The sequence below is a fragment of the Euprymna scolopes genome, chromosome 1 (assembly GCF_053919585.1).
Source record: "Euprymna scolopes isolate OS-2025 chromosome 1, ASM5391958v1, whole genome shotgun sequence".
Taxonomy (NCBI): domain Eukaryota; kingdom Metazoa; phylum Mollusca; class Cephalopoda; order Sepiida; family Sepiolidae; genus Euprymna; species Euprymna scolopes.
Window position 1 is genome coordinate 135410866 of NC_136482.1, and position 20929 is coordinate 135431794.

The 20929-nt window shown below is 30.9% G+C and overlaps 1 protein-coding gene across 8 annotated transcripts in view; it reads right to left on the reverse strand.

Moving 5' to 3' along the window:
- Positions 1-693: 693 nt before the first annotated feature.
- The window catches only part of LOC145280019 (homeobox protein cut-like 1), a 971332-nt gene continuing 951096 nt past the window's right edge, over positions 694-20929 (reverse strand). For 5 of the 8 annotated variants that reach the window (XM_080131683.1, XM_080131675.1, XM_080131698.1 and 2 more), the window contains 2 exons: positions 8851-8916; positions 694-1713 (listed from right to left, as the gene is read on the reverse strand). In XM_080131683.1, the coding sequence (XP_079987809.1) occupies positions 806-1713; positions 8851-8916 (974 nt within the window). In that variant the 3' untranslated portion in view covers positions 694-805. The remainder of the gene's footprint in view (positions 1714-8850; positions 8917-20929) is intronic. The other 3 variants (XM_080131692.1, XM_080131665.1, XM_080131726.1) reach the window with 1 other exon arrangement.

Here is a 20929-nt window from a genome sequence, read left to right on the forward strand (position 1 = left end):
TGGGGATGAATGGGGAAAAAACAGTGGAAAAAATTCGGGTGTGAAAACTATACAACTGTTTTTTGTTTTGTTTTTTTGCTTTGCTGTTTTTTTGTTGTTGTACATATTCAAAGTGGTAAATAAAATAAAATAAAAACAGAACTTTAAGCTTAACAAAAAGGAAAGTAAGCATTAAATATAAGTTTATATTTCAAGGAGAAACTGGTAGGTTTAGTCATACTTGAATTTCTGTTGGTCTTTCAGCATATAGATCAATAATTGGACAATTGATTTGTGTATGCAATGTATACACACACACAAACATATATATATATATATATATATATATATATATATATGTGTATGTATGTGTGTGTATATATATATATATATATATATATATATATATATAGATAGATAGATAGATAGATAGATAGGTGTGAAATTGGTGTCAAAATGATTAAATTTGAGATTACTTTTCTCAAAAATGAGAAAGAAAAAAAAAAAAAAAACCTCCTCAAATTTCAATGAATGATAAAGATGGTAATATAATAAGACGTAAAGAGTCATGAGTAGCTGGCCATTCCACACCTATGGGATATCTGTCCAGGCTGTACAACATACAGATATTCAATGAGTAAAGAGGGAAACCCAAACAAAGGAAATAGGTTATAAAAATATATAGAATTGGTAAATGAAGTCTTCAATGATATATATATATATATATATATATATATATATATATATATATATGTGTGTGTGTGTGTGTGTGTGTGTGTGTGTGTACTGCAAATATTTAATTTTTTTCTTTGTTGTTAATAAGAATTCAAAACTCCCAAGTCTCTTCTTGGCTAGCTGTAATATTCTTTTGAATTTTTTCTATACTGGCAGATCGATCAAATTCCTCCCATTCCTCATCAGCTGAAGAGATTCGTTTCTGCAGTTTCTGAATTTTGCTGATTCGATCAGAGAACTTTGACAGTTCACAATCTTCCCTGTCATTATTCTCATCTTCTAAGTCCTTGCTTGATTCAGCATTATTCAGTTTGTTATTATCTTTAGCAGACATGTTTTCCTGGCTATGCGTCTTATCCAGCTGAGTTCCTTCAAACACCCACTGTGGATTGGCTCGTTTGCGCTTATTAACCACAGAAGTGTTGGCGCTTTGCATCGAAGCAGTGTTAACCTTATTGTTATTATTATTATTATTGTGGTTTCTACTGACCGAATCCTGACTTGTCTCATCTTTTGAGCACTGTTCTTTTTTTTCGGAGTTAGTTTCTTCAGCCTCGACTGAATTGTCCGTGGAGGCTTTCCTTTGAACAGGTTCAAACTTGGGAAACATCCATTGGCCACCATCACCGCTGCGGTCAGGTGTAGTCTCTGATATGATAGAACTTTCGCTATGGTTTGAGCTGTCCTCATTCGGCTCAGTTTTCACAGAGAATTGACCATCACCCTGAGAATTGGAGTTGCTGTTGCTGCCACTCACCGGATGTTGTTGTTGTTTGGCTCGCATGCGGTGATTGTGAAACCAGTTGATGACCGTCTTCACGCCGACATTCAGTTCGGCTGCCAAACCCTCAATAGTGTTTTGATTTGGATATGGGTCCTGTGCATAGGCTTGCCGCAGGATTTCTTTTTGTTCTTCTGTAAAGAAGATGCGAGGACGTTTAGGGGCAGTTGGCGCATCAAAACAACGATCGTCAATACTGCTCCGGCGTCTCCGTGCTGCTGGAAAAGAGAGATAAAATTGGAAAATATTAAAAATGTATTAAAAAGAAATAAAATTTCCAAAATCCAACAAGAAAATAACATTTACAAAAAATTTAAAAAATAAATCATAGAAAAAGTTTTTGTACAATTCAGTTTTACAAAGTGTGCTTTATGAAGTCAAATAAACAATTCAATTACTTGCATAAATACATTGAATGTTGAATGGAGTATTAAAGTTTAAAGATACATAAATCTGTTGAAAAATACAGGTGTGATAATTATGAATACTCTACAAGTAATACAATAATAAGAAAGTTTTTTTTTTTTTTTTTAAATATTCTTAAAAAATCATAAGACCCCAATTCATGGTGGCATTCAAAATGAAAGGTGCTTAGCCTGACACAATATGTAATGTCACTTTAGAAAGCAAAACCCTCCAAAATGTAGACAAAACATAGAACACATTTTCAAATGGACTTGATCTCAGGGATAGCATTTTATCAAGCCAGATTATCTAAATGTTTTACTATTGAATTGAAACTAATGCAATCATTGAAAATGGGTTGGAATACACAAATTGAAAAGAAAAAGTTATTTTATTCAGAAAGTGAAATATTGGTTCTCCTATAAGTAAGACACTGAGTTTGTGTGATATATTTTAGAAATTCAAAATAGCTATACATTCAAGATAAAATATACACAGAACAAAGTAAATTCATACAAATAGTTACATTGCACTTTTGGCAATAAGTTAGTGGCTTATCACTGCAAGACTCATAAGTTCATACATCATCAAACAAATAGAATTTTAGCAAATTTCACAAGAATTATTCAGAGGGTTCCAACAACTCAGAGAGATGTTGATGAATATAGATAAATTTTATCCTTTAAATTATTATAGAGTTATTATACATTAAGGAGTACAAAGGAGTACAGGGTGAAATGATAAAATTGTCGCCTTAAAGAAAATAACACTATAGCTTTATTTTAAAACTTTTATTAAAAAAAAAACAATTCAGGGAACTTGATTATGTTGTAGAGCTGACATATTCAATGTAGCCGCCTTCAGCTTCAATCACCACTTCAACACGGATCTGGAACTGGGAGCATGCTTTTTCCACAAGTGTTGGCGGGAGCTCGGCGAATTCTCAGCAGATGCCGGCAATTAGGCTGGCTTTAGTGTTGTAGGAGGTTATGTTGGTGATGTTCTTGATGTATGACTAAACGAAATAGTCCATCAAGTTCAGGTCTGGGAGGAGGTGGGCCAGTGAGAGAAGGGTACAATGTCATAGCATTCCTTCTGAAATCAGCAGATACCCGATTGCAGCAGAGGATCATCACTTCAGCACATCCAGATACACTTTGGTGTTGACTTTCAAGCCGACTTAAAAAATGTGAGGTGGGATGATGTGGCCCTCACTTGAAACCACACCAAAGATCATAACCATGACCAGAAACTTTGTTGAGCTGTACCCTCAAGTATTGAATTTGAATTTTGAGGGTGCTGGTAATGGTCCTGTTGTCATAACTTGGATCAGTAGAGAGCATGAGTTGTACAGTGGCGCATCTCCAATCTCGCTCGCTGAACATTGTGTCACTTTTTCTGACATGATTAGAAGATTCCTATCGCTCTTTGGATTTGTATGCAACTGGCCAACTGATCAGCAACAAAAAAAAAGAAAACCAGTTTTCATCAAATGGAAATGGAATCAGGTCATCTTTTCTGGGGCAATAATTTTATTGTTCCATCCTGTACTTTAAATACATACTGTACATATATTATCTTATAAATTTTACATATTTTATTTTACATATATACTGTACATATATTATCTCATAAATTTTAAAATGATATTATTTGGTTTCCTTTTAATAGGAGAGTGGGACTTAATGGGTTAAAAATCCAAGACAATTTTTTATTCTTTCAAATACCCAATTTTATTACTAAATTAATATTTCACCCCCTCCTATCACATAATAATGTATAATAAATATGACAAAAATCGATCCTGTTTGTCTCTGACTATGGCATCTCATTCAAATCTTTTTATCATCTGTGTTAATCTTTTGAAAAAAGATTTGTTCATATCTTAGCCAACTCTGCAACAGTTGGTGTCTAAACACTGAAAAGTTAGTTTGATCTTAACCATGGTGCAGTATTCACACTTGGGAGGCTTAACTAGCTTCCTCATGTGGAGGAAGTTTGAAGGGAATATCAAATTTACAAATGTTTCCAACTGCATCTAATATCCTGGTTAGAAGAGATGATACATTACTTTTGGTATTCCCAAATTGTCACTCATCTGACACAATCCAGGGTCAACGTTGCTGAACTTCCCTAATCTAATGAGAACCGGTGTATCCATATGATAATGCCTTACCGAAAACCAAGAAGTGATGAACACTTTCATAACTTCACCAGTCCTTGTACCCAGTTCTTCAACTTGTATGATTGCAACTATTATGTGTAGGGAATAGTTTAGAAAGACACCATACCACCTGCAACATCAAGGATGAGCTGATTACCTAGATCAAACTGGTGTTTAGGCATCTCAAAAGCACACTAAGGTTTGTATGTTCTAGATTAAAGTCATGGCCAGAGATTAGAGTGGAAGCTTCTTCAATGAACTGTTATCAGCAAAAGATCCTCCAAGAGATTGACTTTGAATTTTGAGAATATGTCAATTTATGGCCATTTTCATAAAGTATCAAATTTATGTCAATCACCCCAATTTCTACGTTCATTTATTAAAATGTTTTGTTTCCTTTATATCAAAAATTGATGAATAAAACAAACAACTCAAGTTGTGTATGTTTGTTGACAAATGACACATACATTGGCAATCAACTGGTGTCCCACTTGAGTCTCTCAGTTTTCAGGGTTTTTATTCCATATTTTCAGCCAAATTTATCCCAAACACTCTGGATAACAAATTCAATATCTGGTTTCCTTTCGTATTTATATGTTTTCAGATTTATTTTTTTTATCCAAATGTTATTAAGAATACTTAAAGCTTTGGAAGTCCCAAAAGAAAATCTTTACAGTCAACTCATACTTTTGGCTGTGATTTGGTGATAGATGTATATCATTTTTAATTCTTTGAAATAGGCTTGATTAATCACAAAATTTTTAAATAAGGAAATTAAAAAAAATGTCTTCATTCATCTTCTTACAAATCTTCAGCCCTGAAACCCCATTTATAAATGTTATTTCATAATTTTGCACAGAAGGAATCATGTTACATTAAACTTACAAAGCAAACTGGAGCTCCCACCTAAAAGCAGAAACCTAAAGATTTAGTGCTGTTTAATTAGAAGATTTTTTTAAACAAAATTAAATTATAAAAGTTTTAGATGATGAAGAAACTCTTGGGAAATGGCGATTCCATGAGTGTCATTTTATCTTAAACACAAAGCATATATCTACTTAAAAATTGAAACATGATTAAATATTTTTTTGTTTTTTACAATCTAAGTTTTGTGCTTAATCATTAGAAATCTAATTATTATTATTATTAATATTAATAATAATAATAAATAATTACTACTACTACTACTACTACTACTACTACTACATAACAAACATCTTAAAAAAGGTGGGGGTGTATATCTACCAATTTGATAAATAATATTCTTGTAAATTGAGGAATACAAAATATGCAGCTAAACCAGAAATAACTGAGCACAAATTGTAATACACAACAATAATGATTTGTCTGATTTAAGAAACTGCAAATAGTGAAGGCATCAATCAGTAAATCTGAAAAGTAATTTCATAAAACTCAATGCAAAAGAATTGCAATAATTAGCATGCAACAAACAATATTTTGTAGTTATGAGAAATTATGAGAAAAGAAACAATGGATTTTATTAGGGCGTTCCTTAAATATTTATAACAGAATCCTGGCTTAAAATGCAACAAGAAATAACTCTTAGATAGCTCATAAATTTATGTATACAGATTTGAGAATATGTACAAGTACAGGTGAAGATCCCCCTTCCTGATAAAATGTATATTTTAATAAAATACAATTTAAATTATATGTGGGAGCCTTCAAAAAGTAAGGCCACCTATTTTTTTTATTCTGCCTCAATATATCAGAGGAGATTGCAAATTGAATTGTTATGATGACTGAACTTATGAATTCATGACCTGAAAGTTTCATCTCTCTGTTGCAGATATTGACGGTGTGAGACTCTAAGAAAGCAACCCTTGTCATAAACGTGCAGGAGAAAAAAAGGTGCATCATTGAATTCCTGATAAAAGTGCATTGAGAATGGTGGTGACTATACAGAAAAATAAGTTCTGAAGCACAAAAGTTGTTTTAATGGTATTCTTCCTGCCTCCGTAGTTAAAAAAATAAGAGACTTTACTTTTTGAACGATCCTCATACAACATCCTTTAAACATTTTTTATGGCTGATTCAGAAATAATTCTTAGTATCTTAAACAGATAGATTAACATATACAGATTTTACAATGAGTATAAGTAAAGACTAACTGACTAATAATCATATTTTAATTTAAACATAAATCACATCTAAAATTAACCATAGAAATTTAAACAAAATAACTGCTTAAGTAATTTAAAAGAATATTTTAAGCAATAAAATGCAATATATATTTTTGTATAAAATTCATGAAGGTACAAAATATTTTTTTCACAAAAGCAAAAAAGTGCATTCTAACAAAAAATAATTTTTACATTAAAAAAAAATTAAATAACTGAAAATCATATTTCTTAACAATTTACTGTACATGATTGCACTGGATGAAAATAAAATTAAAGGAGAGAAAAGGGTAAAAGATGCATAAACACTAAACCAAAACCAAAAAATAAAAATTAAAAGATAAAGATAGAAGATAAAAATAAAAGATACATTCATGTGACAATTTTTCTGAACAGAACTTTCTAGAGGATTTGTTTTAAAAGAAAATACATTACACAATGAAACAAAAGAAACACAAATTTCATACTATGGCATTCAAGTTTCTTTAAAGTATTCCTATGCAATTTAAGTGAAATGAAACAATAACCAAAGACATTTTATTTTCAGTGGAAACTAAATAATAATATAAGCAAGAGGAAAAGAAATTCCATAAATAAATAATGATATGTGGGATGATGTAAAAAGTAGAGAAAGGCACTTTTTTTTTTTTTTACTTTAAAGTGGTAAATTGTCATTTTAAGAGAAATAACTTTCTTACAACTTGTTCCAAAAAATTTTCAGCAGTTGATTTTAACAAAGATTGCTTCAACAATTTATTTTCATTTACAAAAGCAATAAAGATTTTCATTTCTTTTGAAATATAAATGAATAAAAACAAACAGTTATATTGGCTAGTTAAAAGAAACAACAAATGCTATATTTTTAATTTTATTATTAAAGTGCAAATAAAGACTGTTATTTTTATCTGTGTAATTTTGTTAATTTTTATTGTATACTTTTCAATAATGTTCTTTTCTTATATTTTATTTCCATAAATCGCTTCATAATAGAAATACTGAAGAACAATAAAAGTGAAGGAACTGATTTGACTTGTCACTACTTCCGGTAGCACTACACCAGAAATTAGGAGATATGTTATTACTAGCGAGGGGTATCCGGCGTTGCCCGGGTGTTTTTCGGGGTATGTGAAAAAAACCCGAAGCGTTGACGACGCGCAGTTGGAAAATAGTAAAGTGTTTTAAAAAAAAACAGGTGCGCGTTTTTGATTGACGTGACGGCGATAGGTATTCAGCAGTTATTTTGTGCAGGACAGTTTTGAATAAATGGGTTTGTTTGTTTTTAAAAACCGCTCCCTCGTCTCGAAATGAAAGCTACAGTCTGATATGACAAAGTCGACATTGAACAAACTGGCTCTGGGCCTGTGATTAGAGTTGAGGTTCGCTTTTTTTATACCAAAAACCGAATGCAACGCATGCCGATGCGGGAAATGTGGAATAATGAAGGTTTGAAAATGAATAAAATTAAATAGAGAGGCGAGCTCCGTGGATAATTCCTAGATATTACAATTTATAGATGATATAAAAAGTTTTAAAAAGTTGTGAAGCGAGCAAGCGCTTGTTTGAAAGAAGCCTTTCGTGGACATCGAGGAAAAGCGAACATACATACATACATACATTTTCGCTTTTATATTTATAGAAGAGTAGCGAGGGGTACCCGGCGTTGCCCGGGTGTTTTTCGGGGTATGTGAAAAAAAAACAGGTGCCCGTGAAAAAAAACACGAAGCCTTCACGACGCGCAGTTGGAAAATAGTAAAGTGTTTAAAAAAAAAACAGGTGGGCGTTTTTGATTGACGTGACGGCGATAGGCATTCAGCAGTAAGCATTTTGTATGGGACAGTTTTGAATGCGGTGAATAAATCGGTTTGTTTGTTTTTAAAAACTCGCTCCCTGTTTATTAGAAGGAGCGAAATGAAAGCTACAGTCTGATATGACGAAGTCGACATTGAACAAACGTTACTTAGCTCTCTGGAGACAACTGGCTTTCGGCCTGTAATTAGAGTCGAGTTTCGCTTTTGTTAATACCGAAAACCGAATGTAACGCGTGCCGATGCGGGAAATGTGGAATAATTAACATTTGAAAGTCAATAAAATTAAATAGACAGGCGAGCTCCGTGGGTAACTCTGAGATATTACAATTTATAGATGATATAAAAAGTTTTAAGAAGTTGTGAACCGAGCAAGCGCTTCTCTGAAAGCCTTTTGTGGACATTGAGGAAAAGCGTACATACATACATACATACATACATTTTCGCTTTTATATATATAGATAACCGATTAGAGTTTTAGTCCTTTTGGAAAAGTTTTTTTTTAAAGTAACCAAGAAAAAACGTTTTCAAAATGATTTAAAATTATTTTTTTGTAAATTAAAATCAATTGTTGAAAAAAAAAAGAAAAGTTTATCTCCCTTCATATGATAAGTTGTCACCTTAAATTCAAAAAAGTGTCAGACAAAGGGGTTATAATTAAAAAATAAATAAAAACTATCTGGCTTAAAGAGTGCAATAAAAAGACAATGCTAAGTACAACAATAATAAAAACAACAACGATTATCACAACAAGAACAGAATTGAGAGAGTAAGGCCTTACACTGAACGTGCATTAATGGAGAAAAAAAGATCACAGAATAGGCAAAGTTGTTAACTTACTGCAATGACCAACAGTTGCTGCTGGTAAAAATTCAAACCAATCAACACTATTGTAGTCCATTATATCTAAAGAGAGAATTAAAACCTATCTAATCGACAGTCAACAATAATATTAAACAAATAATAAAAAGAATTATAAAAGAAAATATTCTTCAAGTTTGAGGTTTTTCTCTTTCTTTCTCTCTTCCCTTCTTTTGAGACTGAAAAGAGAAGCAATTTTAGAAAAGTAGCTATTGAAAGAAAATTATTCTGAAGACTCATGGAAATTGATTTCGTTTGTCTGCTTTATGGCATATCAATCCTTTTTTAAGCGGTCATTATATAGTAAATGACGTTTTTAACATTTGAAATAAAAAAATTTAGTAAAAGGTAAATAAATATTTAAAAAAAAATGATTTATGCAAGAATAATATAAGCAACTAAGGCCGTTTAGTGTTTAAAACTGAAAATCTTGCAATCAGTTAATATGCAATTATGCTATACAGGGAATGCAAAATCTATGTCTCTTGAATGAATAAAAATAGTCTGTTGCACTACAATATTTGTAATACGCTGAAAATTGATAACCTAAGGAAAATAAAAAGGTAAGTAGCTTACTGCCACCCAACATAATCCAGGAAAGAGATACTGTTTTTGTGTTTTTGTTGCATGAATCATATCGTTGCAAAAGTGCATTGTTAAAAAATGTAAAAGTAAATAACTGTTTGTTTTATTTAAAGAATATTTAGAATATTACTTTTATGGAAGAAGAGTAATTTTTTTACATTTTGACAGATATTTATTTTTTCAGAATAGAATATTATTATCAACAGGAAATTATACAGATTGATGGAGAAATCACTATGGAATTTCCTCTGGATCCTGTTACTTACTGCATAATGCATAATCACTGTGAAAGAGTTGGACTACAAAGGTTAAAATTTTGTTTTTCTGTTGTTTTTTTTTTTTTAATTTTAAAAATGTTAATTTAATGTTATTGATTAAATTGAATATAGAGTTGTTTTTGATGTTGTGAACTTATATTTTATATTAATTTAAAAAATATTAGATTGTTCGGTTGTTCTAAACAAAAAACTTTGCACTTCATGTATTTTAAAACAAGGATTGATAACCTACAATACATGTAATTATGCGCATCATTACAAGTTGTGCATTGAACCATGGCGATAACAGAAAAAAATTTTTTTTATTTTATTAAATAGGTTTTGAGAAAAAAAATGTATAAAAGGAATTAAAACAAGTTGTGTCGAAATTATAATCTAAAACATAACAATTATTTATTTTACTGATTTGATTACCAATTTGCATATATTAGCCAACATTTGATGTGTTTCTTAAGCCTCATAATAAAATATGAATTATTTTTGCTTAATTCAATAACTAATTATGAATGTAAATTAAAAAAATTGTCATTAAAATAAATAACGTTCATTTGAAATAGAGAAAAGTATTTCTTATAATATATTTTGAAATAAAGATTTTTTAAAAATTAAATTAAAACTAAAATAGTATAGTCATTAGTATAGACACAGAAATAAATATTTTTCTTCTACTTGTAATCCTTTCACATTTATTCTCCATCTACCATATTTGTTTGGTTATCTTGCATTCTATTACAGAAACAGAATTAAGGTAATCAGTAACTTCATCAAAACCACTGGTCACTACACTCAATCACTATCCAGGTTTATTGTCTATGTTCCCTTTAACAAGAGATTTGACACTGTCTATCTGTCCATATTTTAAGTCTCCAGTAATCATGATTGTGGGGATTAACTATTTCCATTTACCAATGTTTATGGTCTTGTTTGATGGGTGTTCAGCTTTCTTTTTGCTGTCCAGTCAGGTCTCAATAAATACTCACTTCTTTCAATATGCTCAACCAGTGAAGATGGTTTGCCCTTATTAGGACATCAAGTTTTGGGATGGTGAATTTCTCAAATAACCCTATTGACCTAATGTTCTGGATTTGATCTGGCTTTATATTACATATCCACCTGATTACTGTCCCATCATTTCTCTGGAGTTGGACAAGGGAGATAGGGCCCAACACTCATTGCCATATAACATCATACTTCTTAGATCCTTACCCTTGGTAATAATTGGGGTGGCTTTTTATTTATTTATCTATTATTTTCATTATGATTAAAATGATTAAAAAAATGAAAAACTGTATATATCTAAGAGAAGATAATGAAAAAAAAAACAACTATAAACTATGAATTTATTCCAGTTTATAGTTTTTATAGTAGAAATAAAAAATAAAAAAAGTAAAAGAAATTTGTTCAGATTTTCTATAAAATGCAAAGTTAGAAAATGCAATAACAAAAACAGTTATAAAAAAACGTGTTAGGTATCCGAAAGCTTTATCTTCATAAAATTAAATGTTTTAATCTAATTAAAGTTTAATTTTGTAATATAATATATAATATCGATTCATTTGAAAAAGAAACATTACATTAAAATATCCAATTGAAAGTATTTTTCCTGAAGTTAAAATATTTGGCATAAAAATCTTTTATACAAAACAACTTTTTGATTAGATTCTTCTTCTTCTAGAGAGAGAGAGAGAGAGAGAGAGAGAGAGAGAGAGAGAGAGAGAGAGAGAGAGAGAGAGAGAGAGAGAGAGATATTGCTAAAGCTTATATCATTATCTTCACCATTTTATGCATGGTCCCAATCCCTAGATAACAAGAGATGCCATTACTTTAAATATTGAACAGTCTTATTCTAAAAAGATTAACCAGTAGAGAAAGAGAAATGCAATATGTGAAAACATGTATGCATTTTATCACACTAATTGGTACTTATTGTTCAAAGTATTACTAATAGAAACCCTTAATATTTCCTGACATTTTCTTACCTAAAGACTTTTCATTAAAGATTTCGGAAAAAATACACAAAACTTCAACATTTTCATTGACAGAAAAAGAAAAGGCTTTCTGTAGTAACTAATGCCATAAACTAAGAGAATGTATAGCTTTATAATATTTATTCGACTAGTACAGTTGCAATATGGTACTGAATTGAAATTATATATGTATGCATATACATTTCATGTATATTATATATAATATATATAAATGTGGTATAATATAGGCACTTCTGCAGTTTAAATCCCGTTTTTCTATAAGTCTCACTTGGCAACACCTGGCAAATGAAGAAAATTGCCGGATTATAGAGAGTGAGCAAATAGAGATGCAAGCAAGCAGACGGCAAAAAATTGGAAGAAAAGAAAAGAAAAAGTTTCATTGTGCTTCAAAGAAAAACAAAAGAAAGGGCAGAGTATCATTGCACTTCAAGCAACAAGTGACAAAGATGGAAAATGAATAAGTCTAGGTTGGAATTTATTTGTAAGTCTCCAGAAACGGTCCTTGTGTTTTGTCAGGAAAACCAGCTGCTGGCAACGGAAGAAAGGAGGTTCACAAAATGTCATCGAAAGTGTATCTTGAAACAACAAAACGTAACCGATCGGGTTAGGGTGGAGGTCAATAATGGCTAGTGTAGACACTGGACCTCCTTGCACCATGCCACCTTTTTCCAGAGGTCCTATCTCTGGCTACCTATAATTATAAGATTAATATATTTGTGGGCATATTATATACACAAAAACCTATGGCGAGAATGCGGAGGGATATTTGCCAAGATTATTTCCTTTGGAATCCTCAGCAGATCGGAGGCCCAGGGCACACAGTTGGAAGTTGAGGAGTCTGTCTTTAATAGATGGAAACATAATGTTGGGTTAGGGTCATCGAACCGCTCTGGGTCTTCAGAGGATATGACCTTGCTGAGAAGGAGGGTTTTCTTGTCACAGTTCCAGACCATAAATTGGAAACCCTCTTTCTAATAATTAAGAAATACATACTGACAAGGACCACAATAGTCTCTGATTGCTGGAAAGCATACTGCAAAGTAGGATCTGAAGGGTACGAGCATCTTACAGTTAACCACAGCCTTAATTTTGTGGACCCTACGACTAGGGCTACCACAAATCATGTGGAGAGAATGTGGAAGGAGGCCAAACAACCGAATAAAAGAGAGTGTGGAATCAACCGTGATCTGCTTGACAATTATTTGAGTGAATTTATGTGGAGACAAAAATTTGGAAAGAATCCTTTTGTGTCTATCATAAATCATATTGCAGAAAGCTACCTGATTCCTTCTACATTCTCTACCAATCTTTCTCAGCCTACTTTGTTGTCGTTGGCTGCTTTCCTTCATCAACTATCACTAAGGAAATAGCCTATCCTCAGGAAATAACAAGTTGCTCAAAAACAGTGTAAGCCTAAGCCACAATAAATGAAAAATACTAAAAATCAAAATTAAAAAAGCATTAAAAAAAAAAAAAAAAAAAATATTTCCAGCAAAAAAAAATGTTTGCAGAAAAATGCATTAAAAAAAAGAAAAAGAAAAAAAATTTTGCCATCGTCAACTACTCCAAACTTTTTTTGGATTGGTAAAATCAAAAAAATTGGTAAAAAATACCAAAAAAATGTACACCTATTTCATTGAAAAACAATTTCACAAAAAATATATATATATTCCCCCTCCAAAAAAATTTTGTTGTCTGTTCCTTAAAACAAAAACAAAAAAAATAGTTTTTCCTTAATTCAAAGAAAAAATAACTTTCCATACACAAACAAATCAAAAAATATATTTGTTCACTAATTCAAAGAAACAAAACTTTTATTACCAAAAAACAAACAAAAACAAAACAAAAAACAGAATACAACACCGTTGTTGCTAGCAAAAAAATAAATAAAACAGTAACATTTATGAAATTATTACTGTAGGTTGTTTGTTTCATTTATTATCTTTTTATTTTTTTCGTCAATGACTTCTGTTCGCTCGGTATAATCTGGCGATTTTCATCATCTGTAAGTGAGACTAACAGAAAAACAGGATTTCGATTGTAGAAGTATATTGTGTATGTATATTGTCACTATTTTTAATTTTGTACAAACTTCAAAACCGAAAGTCAAAGAAATAAAATTGTAGATACTCTATCTAGTTTTTTCATATCAAGGATTACAAATCTCCAGTAGGTTTTGACATAAAATCCCTTCATTTGAAAGAAAGCCACAAAAACCCAGCACTGACTAGTGACAATATCCAGCATTTTTTAGAGTAATAGAAAATGACATATTAAATGTATAATACGTTGTTTTATGAAAGGAAATCCATTAATATTAAACATTTTTATATTTTCTTAGAATATAAATATATAGATTAAAAAATGTAGTCTGAGTTTATAAAAAAAATACAAAGAGCTGTATAAATTGTTTTAATTAGGGAATTAAAGTTAGAGAGCTACACACACAAACAATAATTTTAACATAAAAAGGAAACAATGATGGTTTTTGGTAATAAAGTTTTAATAATTGTACTTATACAATTCAGTAGAGATAATCAAGAAACAAGAGAATAAAGTATGGGATAAAGAATTTCATTAGAAATTTAAAATTTACAAATTTAAAATCCAAATCCTATCACTAGCTTCTAAGGAATATGTGTTTGATCATAAAAAAGGAAAATAAATAAAATGAGTTATAAAACTGGCTTAGTAGTCTGTTATGAAGAACGCTGAAAAATAAATAACATTTTAGTAAATGTTCAGAACAATTATTGTTCAACAAAAATAAAGGAAAATATCAGGTTGAGAAAACTGGAAAAAATATTCACACACATACACTCAAATACACATCTACACAAAGGAAAATGTTAATAAATAATCCAAAACACAGCAAAAAAAGGGGGAGAGGGTAAAACATGAAGAGTGCTACATCGTTTTTATTATGACTAAGTATATCTTTTTTTTTTTTTTTTAAATAAATCACTTATAAATATTATAATACTATTTAAGATATTGTTATTTCAAAATTATAATATGCTAACTATCATATCTTATGAAATAAAAACTTTATCAATAAATATTATTTAGAGATAGTCAAAGTAACATATGGTTTTGGCGAGAAACAAAGTGTAGTATCTGTTTTGATACTACACTTTATCTTTTCTTTCCTCAGCCAGTAGAAGAGAACTCTTTCTAGACTGAGGCAATTTTTTGTTCCAATCCTCTTTGGAAGGAATTGTATTTTCCTTACATTAAAAACAGACTTTGTGCTTGGTTTTGTGAGGAGGCAACTAAATAGTGACATGTGATACTGTGAGTAAAAAGCTCATCTTAGCTTTTGAGTATTTTGAACTGTTTTTAACTGTTTTCCTCATCTTGGATGCTAACATTTTAATGCTTTGAGTATTCTACTCTGTGGCATTCTTCAACTGTCTTTTTGTCATGTTTTTAACCACCCGAGAATCTAAAGTGCATCAGTTAACTTTTTCTCCAGAGACTGAATTCAAACTTTAGACTTTCCTGCTAGGCACAGTGTCAAATGGATAAAGGTTTTGCTTAAGAGTGAATTCTACCATAAAATTCTAATTTCTGTTGAAAGAACTTTGAAAACAACTGATAGCTAAATGGCATGGAATGCAAAACCCGAACTGTCTATTGCCATTGATTAAAGGATTCAATCTCAGGTCCCTATTTACATGCATCTTCACAAGGGCAGAGTTAAACACAAAGTCAGTTTTTAATATGGGGAAAGTCCCGCTTCTCAAAAAGAGCATGCTTGATTGAAACAAAAAATTAAAATTGCTCCAGTCTAGAAAGATTTCTCTCTTTATTGAGTAAGGGTAGAACATATACTACATTTGGATCCATTTCAAAAGCCATTTAGTTTAAAGTTATTGAAGACAACAAAAAACTTTTGAAGAGAATACAAATGTTGAAATGTTATGAAAGTGAAATGCATAACAGTTAGAAACATAAATAATACCATTTCATTAAAATGTTTACTACATTCATTGCGTACTGTAGTATGTTCAGTTCCTTCTGGCAACATCCTCAGAGAGTGTATAGTGAGTTAAGAACATTTACTTTAAATGTTTACCTGCCAGTTCCAGCCTGAAACTCAAACATTAATCAGGCATCTAAAAAGAATCAATGAAAAAATATGCAGACACAAGTCATCTGTACTATTTAATGAAATAGGTCTTCAAGAAAAAAAAAAAAAGAATTTGTAGGAATTTATATTAAACTATATATTATTCATCTTTATTATGGATTATCTTTCCTTTGCTAAGAGTTGCTTCTGACTGGAGCCTCCACAGATGAATGTAAGTGTCCTTATTAAAATTTTAATTTATAGGTTTCTTCACTAACTTCACAATTAAAATCTAACTTCAAATCTTTTCCCATGTCACATAATTAATCTAACCAATCATCTATCAATCCTCAGACAAGGATTACTGACCTTAAATGTCATCACATGCCCTCTGTACTTAATAATTTGCTGCTTCAGAATCAGATATCTAAATATAAATTTAGAAGCATAATAGTGTTATGAAAATCTATGTGCTAATAATTTTTTTTTTGGATTGTTGGATTCCTTTCAATCTCAGGAGACAATGGATATCTCCTTGAATAATAGTCTATTAGCTAAGCAAGGTTTATGCAATCTGTTACTACATCTACCTCTCCTAAGTCAGCATAACCCTAATATTCAACTTATAGCTGGAAAAAGAGTAGATAGATTCGCAAGTGAAAATTATGCAGTAATCCCAACAGAACTTGAACCTGGCATGCCAAGTTTATAGTTTGCACCTCTCATCACTATACCATATATCACTTCATATTTTTGATATCGTATTTATTTGAATAAAATGTACTTTTTACACAGGAACTGCTAATACTGCAAAAGTTAACCAAAATAGATTTTAAAATATGTAAAGAAGTAAAATATCAACATGAGAATCTTGTGGTTTAAACGAAATGTTGAAAACTAGTACATTTTAACAAGAACTTTTGTTAAGATATCTTGTAGAGAAAGGGGGAAAAAAGGTTATTTCAAAAAACGATAAAGAGAAAACAAATCTGATGAAACTAAGAATGTTGTAGAAACTATTAAGGGTTTTCTTTCAGAAAAGGAAAGCTATTCGGAAACAAAGAAAAAAAAGAATACTATTATTTAATAAATGCAATATACACACATATACACACAAGAAAAGCACACACACAAAAGATGATATAACCACTGAAAATGAACAGTCAAATCAAGATTAGAAATTTTGAAAAATATAAAATAAAAATAATTTCACAAATTTTTATCAGGGTGAAAAAAGTTACAGCCATGCAATGAAATGTTAGTTAGTTACTTGGAAAACTTTTTTTTTTATTGTGAGTATTGGTAGCGTATCCCACATCCTTGTCAGCAGGATCATGACCTCTTTTGGTTAGCTAATTCCCAAGCACCAACCTTAAATTGACTCAAAACAGAGCCTAAATTTGGTTAATATTATAAACACCAAAAATCCAATTAACAAGCTTGGACAAAGGGAGGTAATCACATCATCATCATTATTATGTTTTTCTTTACTATCCTTTCTGGTTTATATTTTTACTTCCTCTCTGCCGTTTATAGAAGAAAGAATGCAATTATATCAATTCACTTTGTAGATCACATTTATATTTTCATTGATCTAGGCAGATTAGAAACTAATATACTTTGTAATTTAAATGTCCAATTTGTTTCTTTTTAACAAAAATGTAAGTCACAAAAATGTGATTGCTTATATATATATATATATATATATATATATATATACATGATAAAATGGAAGGAAACTTTTATTCAGTTAAGAACTTCTTCAAAAGGCAAAATAAGAAAAATTTATTATGCAAATAAAATGCAGTATTCTCCATTTCATAATAAAAAGCAATGTACATAAAGATGTGTGCGATAATATAAAAAACAATTCTTTTATATAATTCAGATTGATTCAAGGATTGATTCTAAGGGGAAATAAATTTGAGAGAAAAGTAAATATTCAAACTATTATAAATACTTATCTTCATATATAATATTTTGATTGCAGAAATTCCTCTCTAGATAAAAGTACCGTACGTTTCCAACAACAGATGCCACATACAAATTTATTATGTCTAGATTATTAGCCACTATCTTATGTAATTTTCGAATGCCATTTTAGACATATTTAGTTGTTATAATAAAATTCTACATTTCATCCTAGGAGAAACATCAGCACAACCACAACCATCTTAAGAGGAAGTAGTTCCTATTTTTCCCCTTTAAATAGCAAGTAGTCCTACTACTCTCAGTCATCTCCAGAAGGTATTCTGTACTTCAAAACTGGATCATAAACTGATTAACATAACATAATCTTTCCCTTTTCTGTTTTACAAAAATAATAAAGTCTCCCCCAGAATAATTCCACTCCTGATTGGATGATCTCTGGCCATTCCTATATTCTGGAATAACAGTATTAGCATGTTAAACAAATGCTAATGTATCATTCAAACATGGTGTTGCAAAGATAATTACTTTTGCTCTATGAGTAAATTTCTTGCTCATTCGATTTGTTCCTTTATTTCAGTAATTAATTATATTTTTTACAAACATACGTTTTTTTGAGGTAATTCATTTATATATAATTTATTTAAACCTGCGCGATCTACTGGATTCTCTCACTGTATATATTCTTCCTAACTCTCTCTTTCTCGGTTTGAAGACAAAACAACATTTATTTCTGCTCTCTCTTGCTCGCTGACCTAACAATTTACAATTTTCGTAAACACATTTTTTAGTTTTTCTAAAACAAAAACAAAAATTCTGTTGAGCAAAAAAAAAATAAATAAATAAAATAAAAAATATTGAAAAAAAACAAACTATTTACATCTAGCAATTAACGGTAAAAAAATAAAAATAAATAATAAGTATTCTGTTAATAAATAATTTGCTAAAAAAAATTCTTAAAAAAGTTAAAACATTTATATTTAGTCACTATATGGTAGGTTTTTATTATTTTTTTAGTGTATTTTTTTTTTTTTTTCAGATTGTTTATTTGTTTTGAAATTCTGTGTCTGTTACTGCTTTTGGTTTAATCCAATAATTGTCGGTCACGCCCGATCCATGAATCCCGAGAATCCAGGTCAAATTCTGTAAAATTACCTATTTAGATATTTGCCATTTTTTGATTCTATACCTCAATTGACAGACCTGCATGCGTGTTTGCAAGTTGGGGCCTGGTTTTAGTCACAATTACTGATTTTTTTTCACCAATTACCTATGCTACAGTTTTAACGTAAAATAAATTACATAAGGAATTGAATTTGGTGGAGTATTTTAATTTTCTTTTCTGGACTGATTCTTGAGATTGAGCACACGTTAACTTTTTTTTAGGGGGGGGGAGGTTAACTTGTGCATTAGGTCAACCTCCACAATTTTCTTTAGAATGATTACTTTTAAAGATTTTTGACTATACTAATTAAGAAAATCTCATTTAAATTTTGCGAAGACAAGTACTTATAGAGATATAAAAGCCTGTATTACACACTGTAATTCACTGGGTGCAAGGTTTGTATGCATGCACGATAAACAAATTTACTTCTCTCCTATTGACACTGCCACCCCACATTTTTGTTTTTTAGCATTTGCAGGTGGGTATGCTGACAACGATTATCATGGTTAAATTTGAGGGAATTATTTCTTCACCCCCCCCTCCTTTCAATAAAAAGGGAGTTGTCTACTCTGAAAGCCGTTCTTTACGTCCTAAAATGGGAAGGTTGGTGGTGTCTATTTCAAAAGACGTTCTTAATGTATTTATTTGCTTCCTCACCAAAGCAAATTAGGCACAACGCCGTTTTTAATGTGAGGTTTCTTAATATGGAGTTTAGGATGTCTGTTCCAAATGCTGTTCTTAATATGACAATACTCAAAGAAATGCAGTGAAAAAAGTCATAATTGTTTTGTTTTACATGTTAAAAAGAGACGACAATAAAACTGAAATTTAATTTAATACTATTGGTGGAAGAGTTGAAAAGAAGAGGAATACTTGAAGAACAAACAGAAACAGCTAGGCCTGCTTTAGTGGTGTTCCCACCCTATGCAAATTTTCATTTTCAATTTGACATTTTGTAAAAGTTTGACTTTTGGTACCAGGTTGAAGCTTAGGGTCTAAGTAATAATTTTAGTCCGAGTGGACAACAATCAGATTGCGTCTTCATACATTTCTGCCATTTTACAAAATGCCCACCAACCAAATCTAATTAACGTCGAAATCTTTTCAACCTAGAAACGTAAATTTGGTGTATATACCAAGGTTTTCAAAGTCAAGGAATTCTATAAATCATTTTTGACTACATTAGAGTTTTTTTTGTCTTAAAAAAGCAAATTACACAACATGCGTTATAATACAGTTAGATTCTCATCTTGTGTTTATGTTCATGTATACTGGTTATGGGTGCTAATTATATACTGTGACGGTTGACCATAGATATGTCATTAATAATCTCAAACTGGAGCATCCGACTCATAACAATACTTACATATATTTTCTTTGCTTTCCGTGATGGATCAGGCGATGAAATGGGAGTCGTGCATCCTCTGTCAAAAAAAAAAATAAACCAGGAACTTGTCTGTCCTCTTGAAAACCCAGTTCGTATACGTGAAGCGGAAGCATACAAAGATATTATCAGCTTTGTAAATCAATTCCGAGATGTTAATGCCGCACCTCACCCAAACTTGGAACTTCCAGATGAAACAAGTATGCAAGCAAATCGAGCATCCTGACATAAAATATGCCCTCAGTTGTACAAGACATTAGCACTTGAGTGGGCAAGAACACGGTTACTCCAGTGGCTTGCAACCTCATCGCAAACGAGGAAGAAAATCTAACACAGAAACTAATCGAAAGTTATGTCTCTTCTGTAATGAAACAACAAGGAAAGGTGACCATTCATCCAAAAACTTTTCCTCACCGATGACATCCATGAAAAAGCAGTTTCACTGGGAGAAGATTTTTATCTTCGAATTGTAGCACGACTTGCAGAAGGAGATCTAGTAAGTATTAAAATTAGTTTTCATGTTAATGTTATCATCTCTCATACTTTACTAATGGCAGCATCAATTTTACGTGAAGCAGTTTTGGGTCATGATACTGCTTTCAATTTCAAGAGGTTGTTTCCTGAAGGTTGTGCGGAATCTGCTGTTCCAATAAGGCT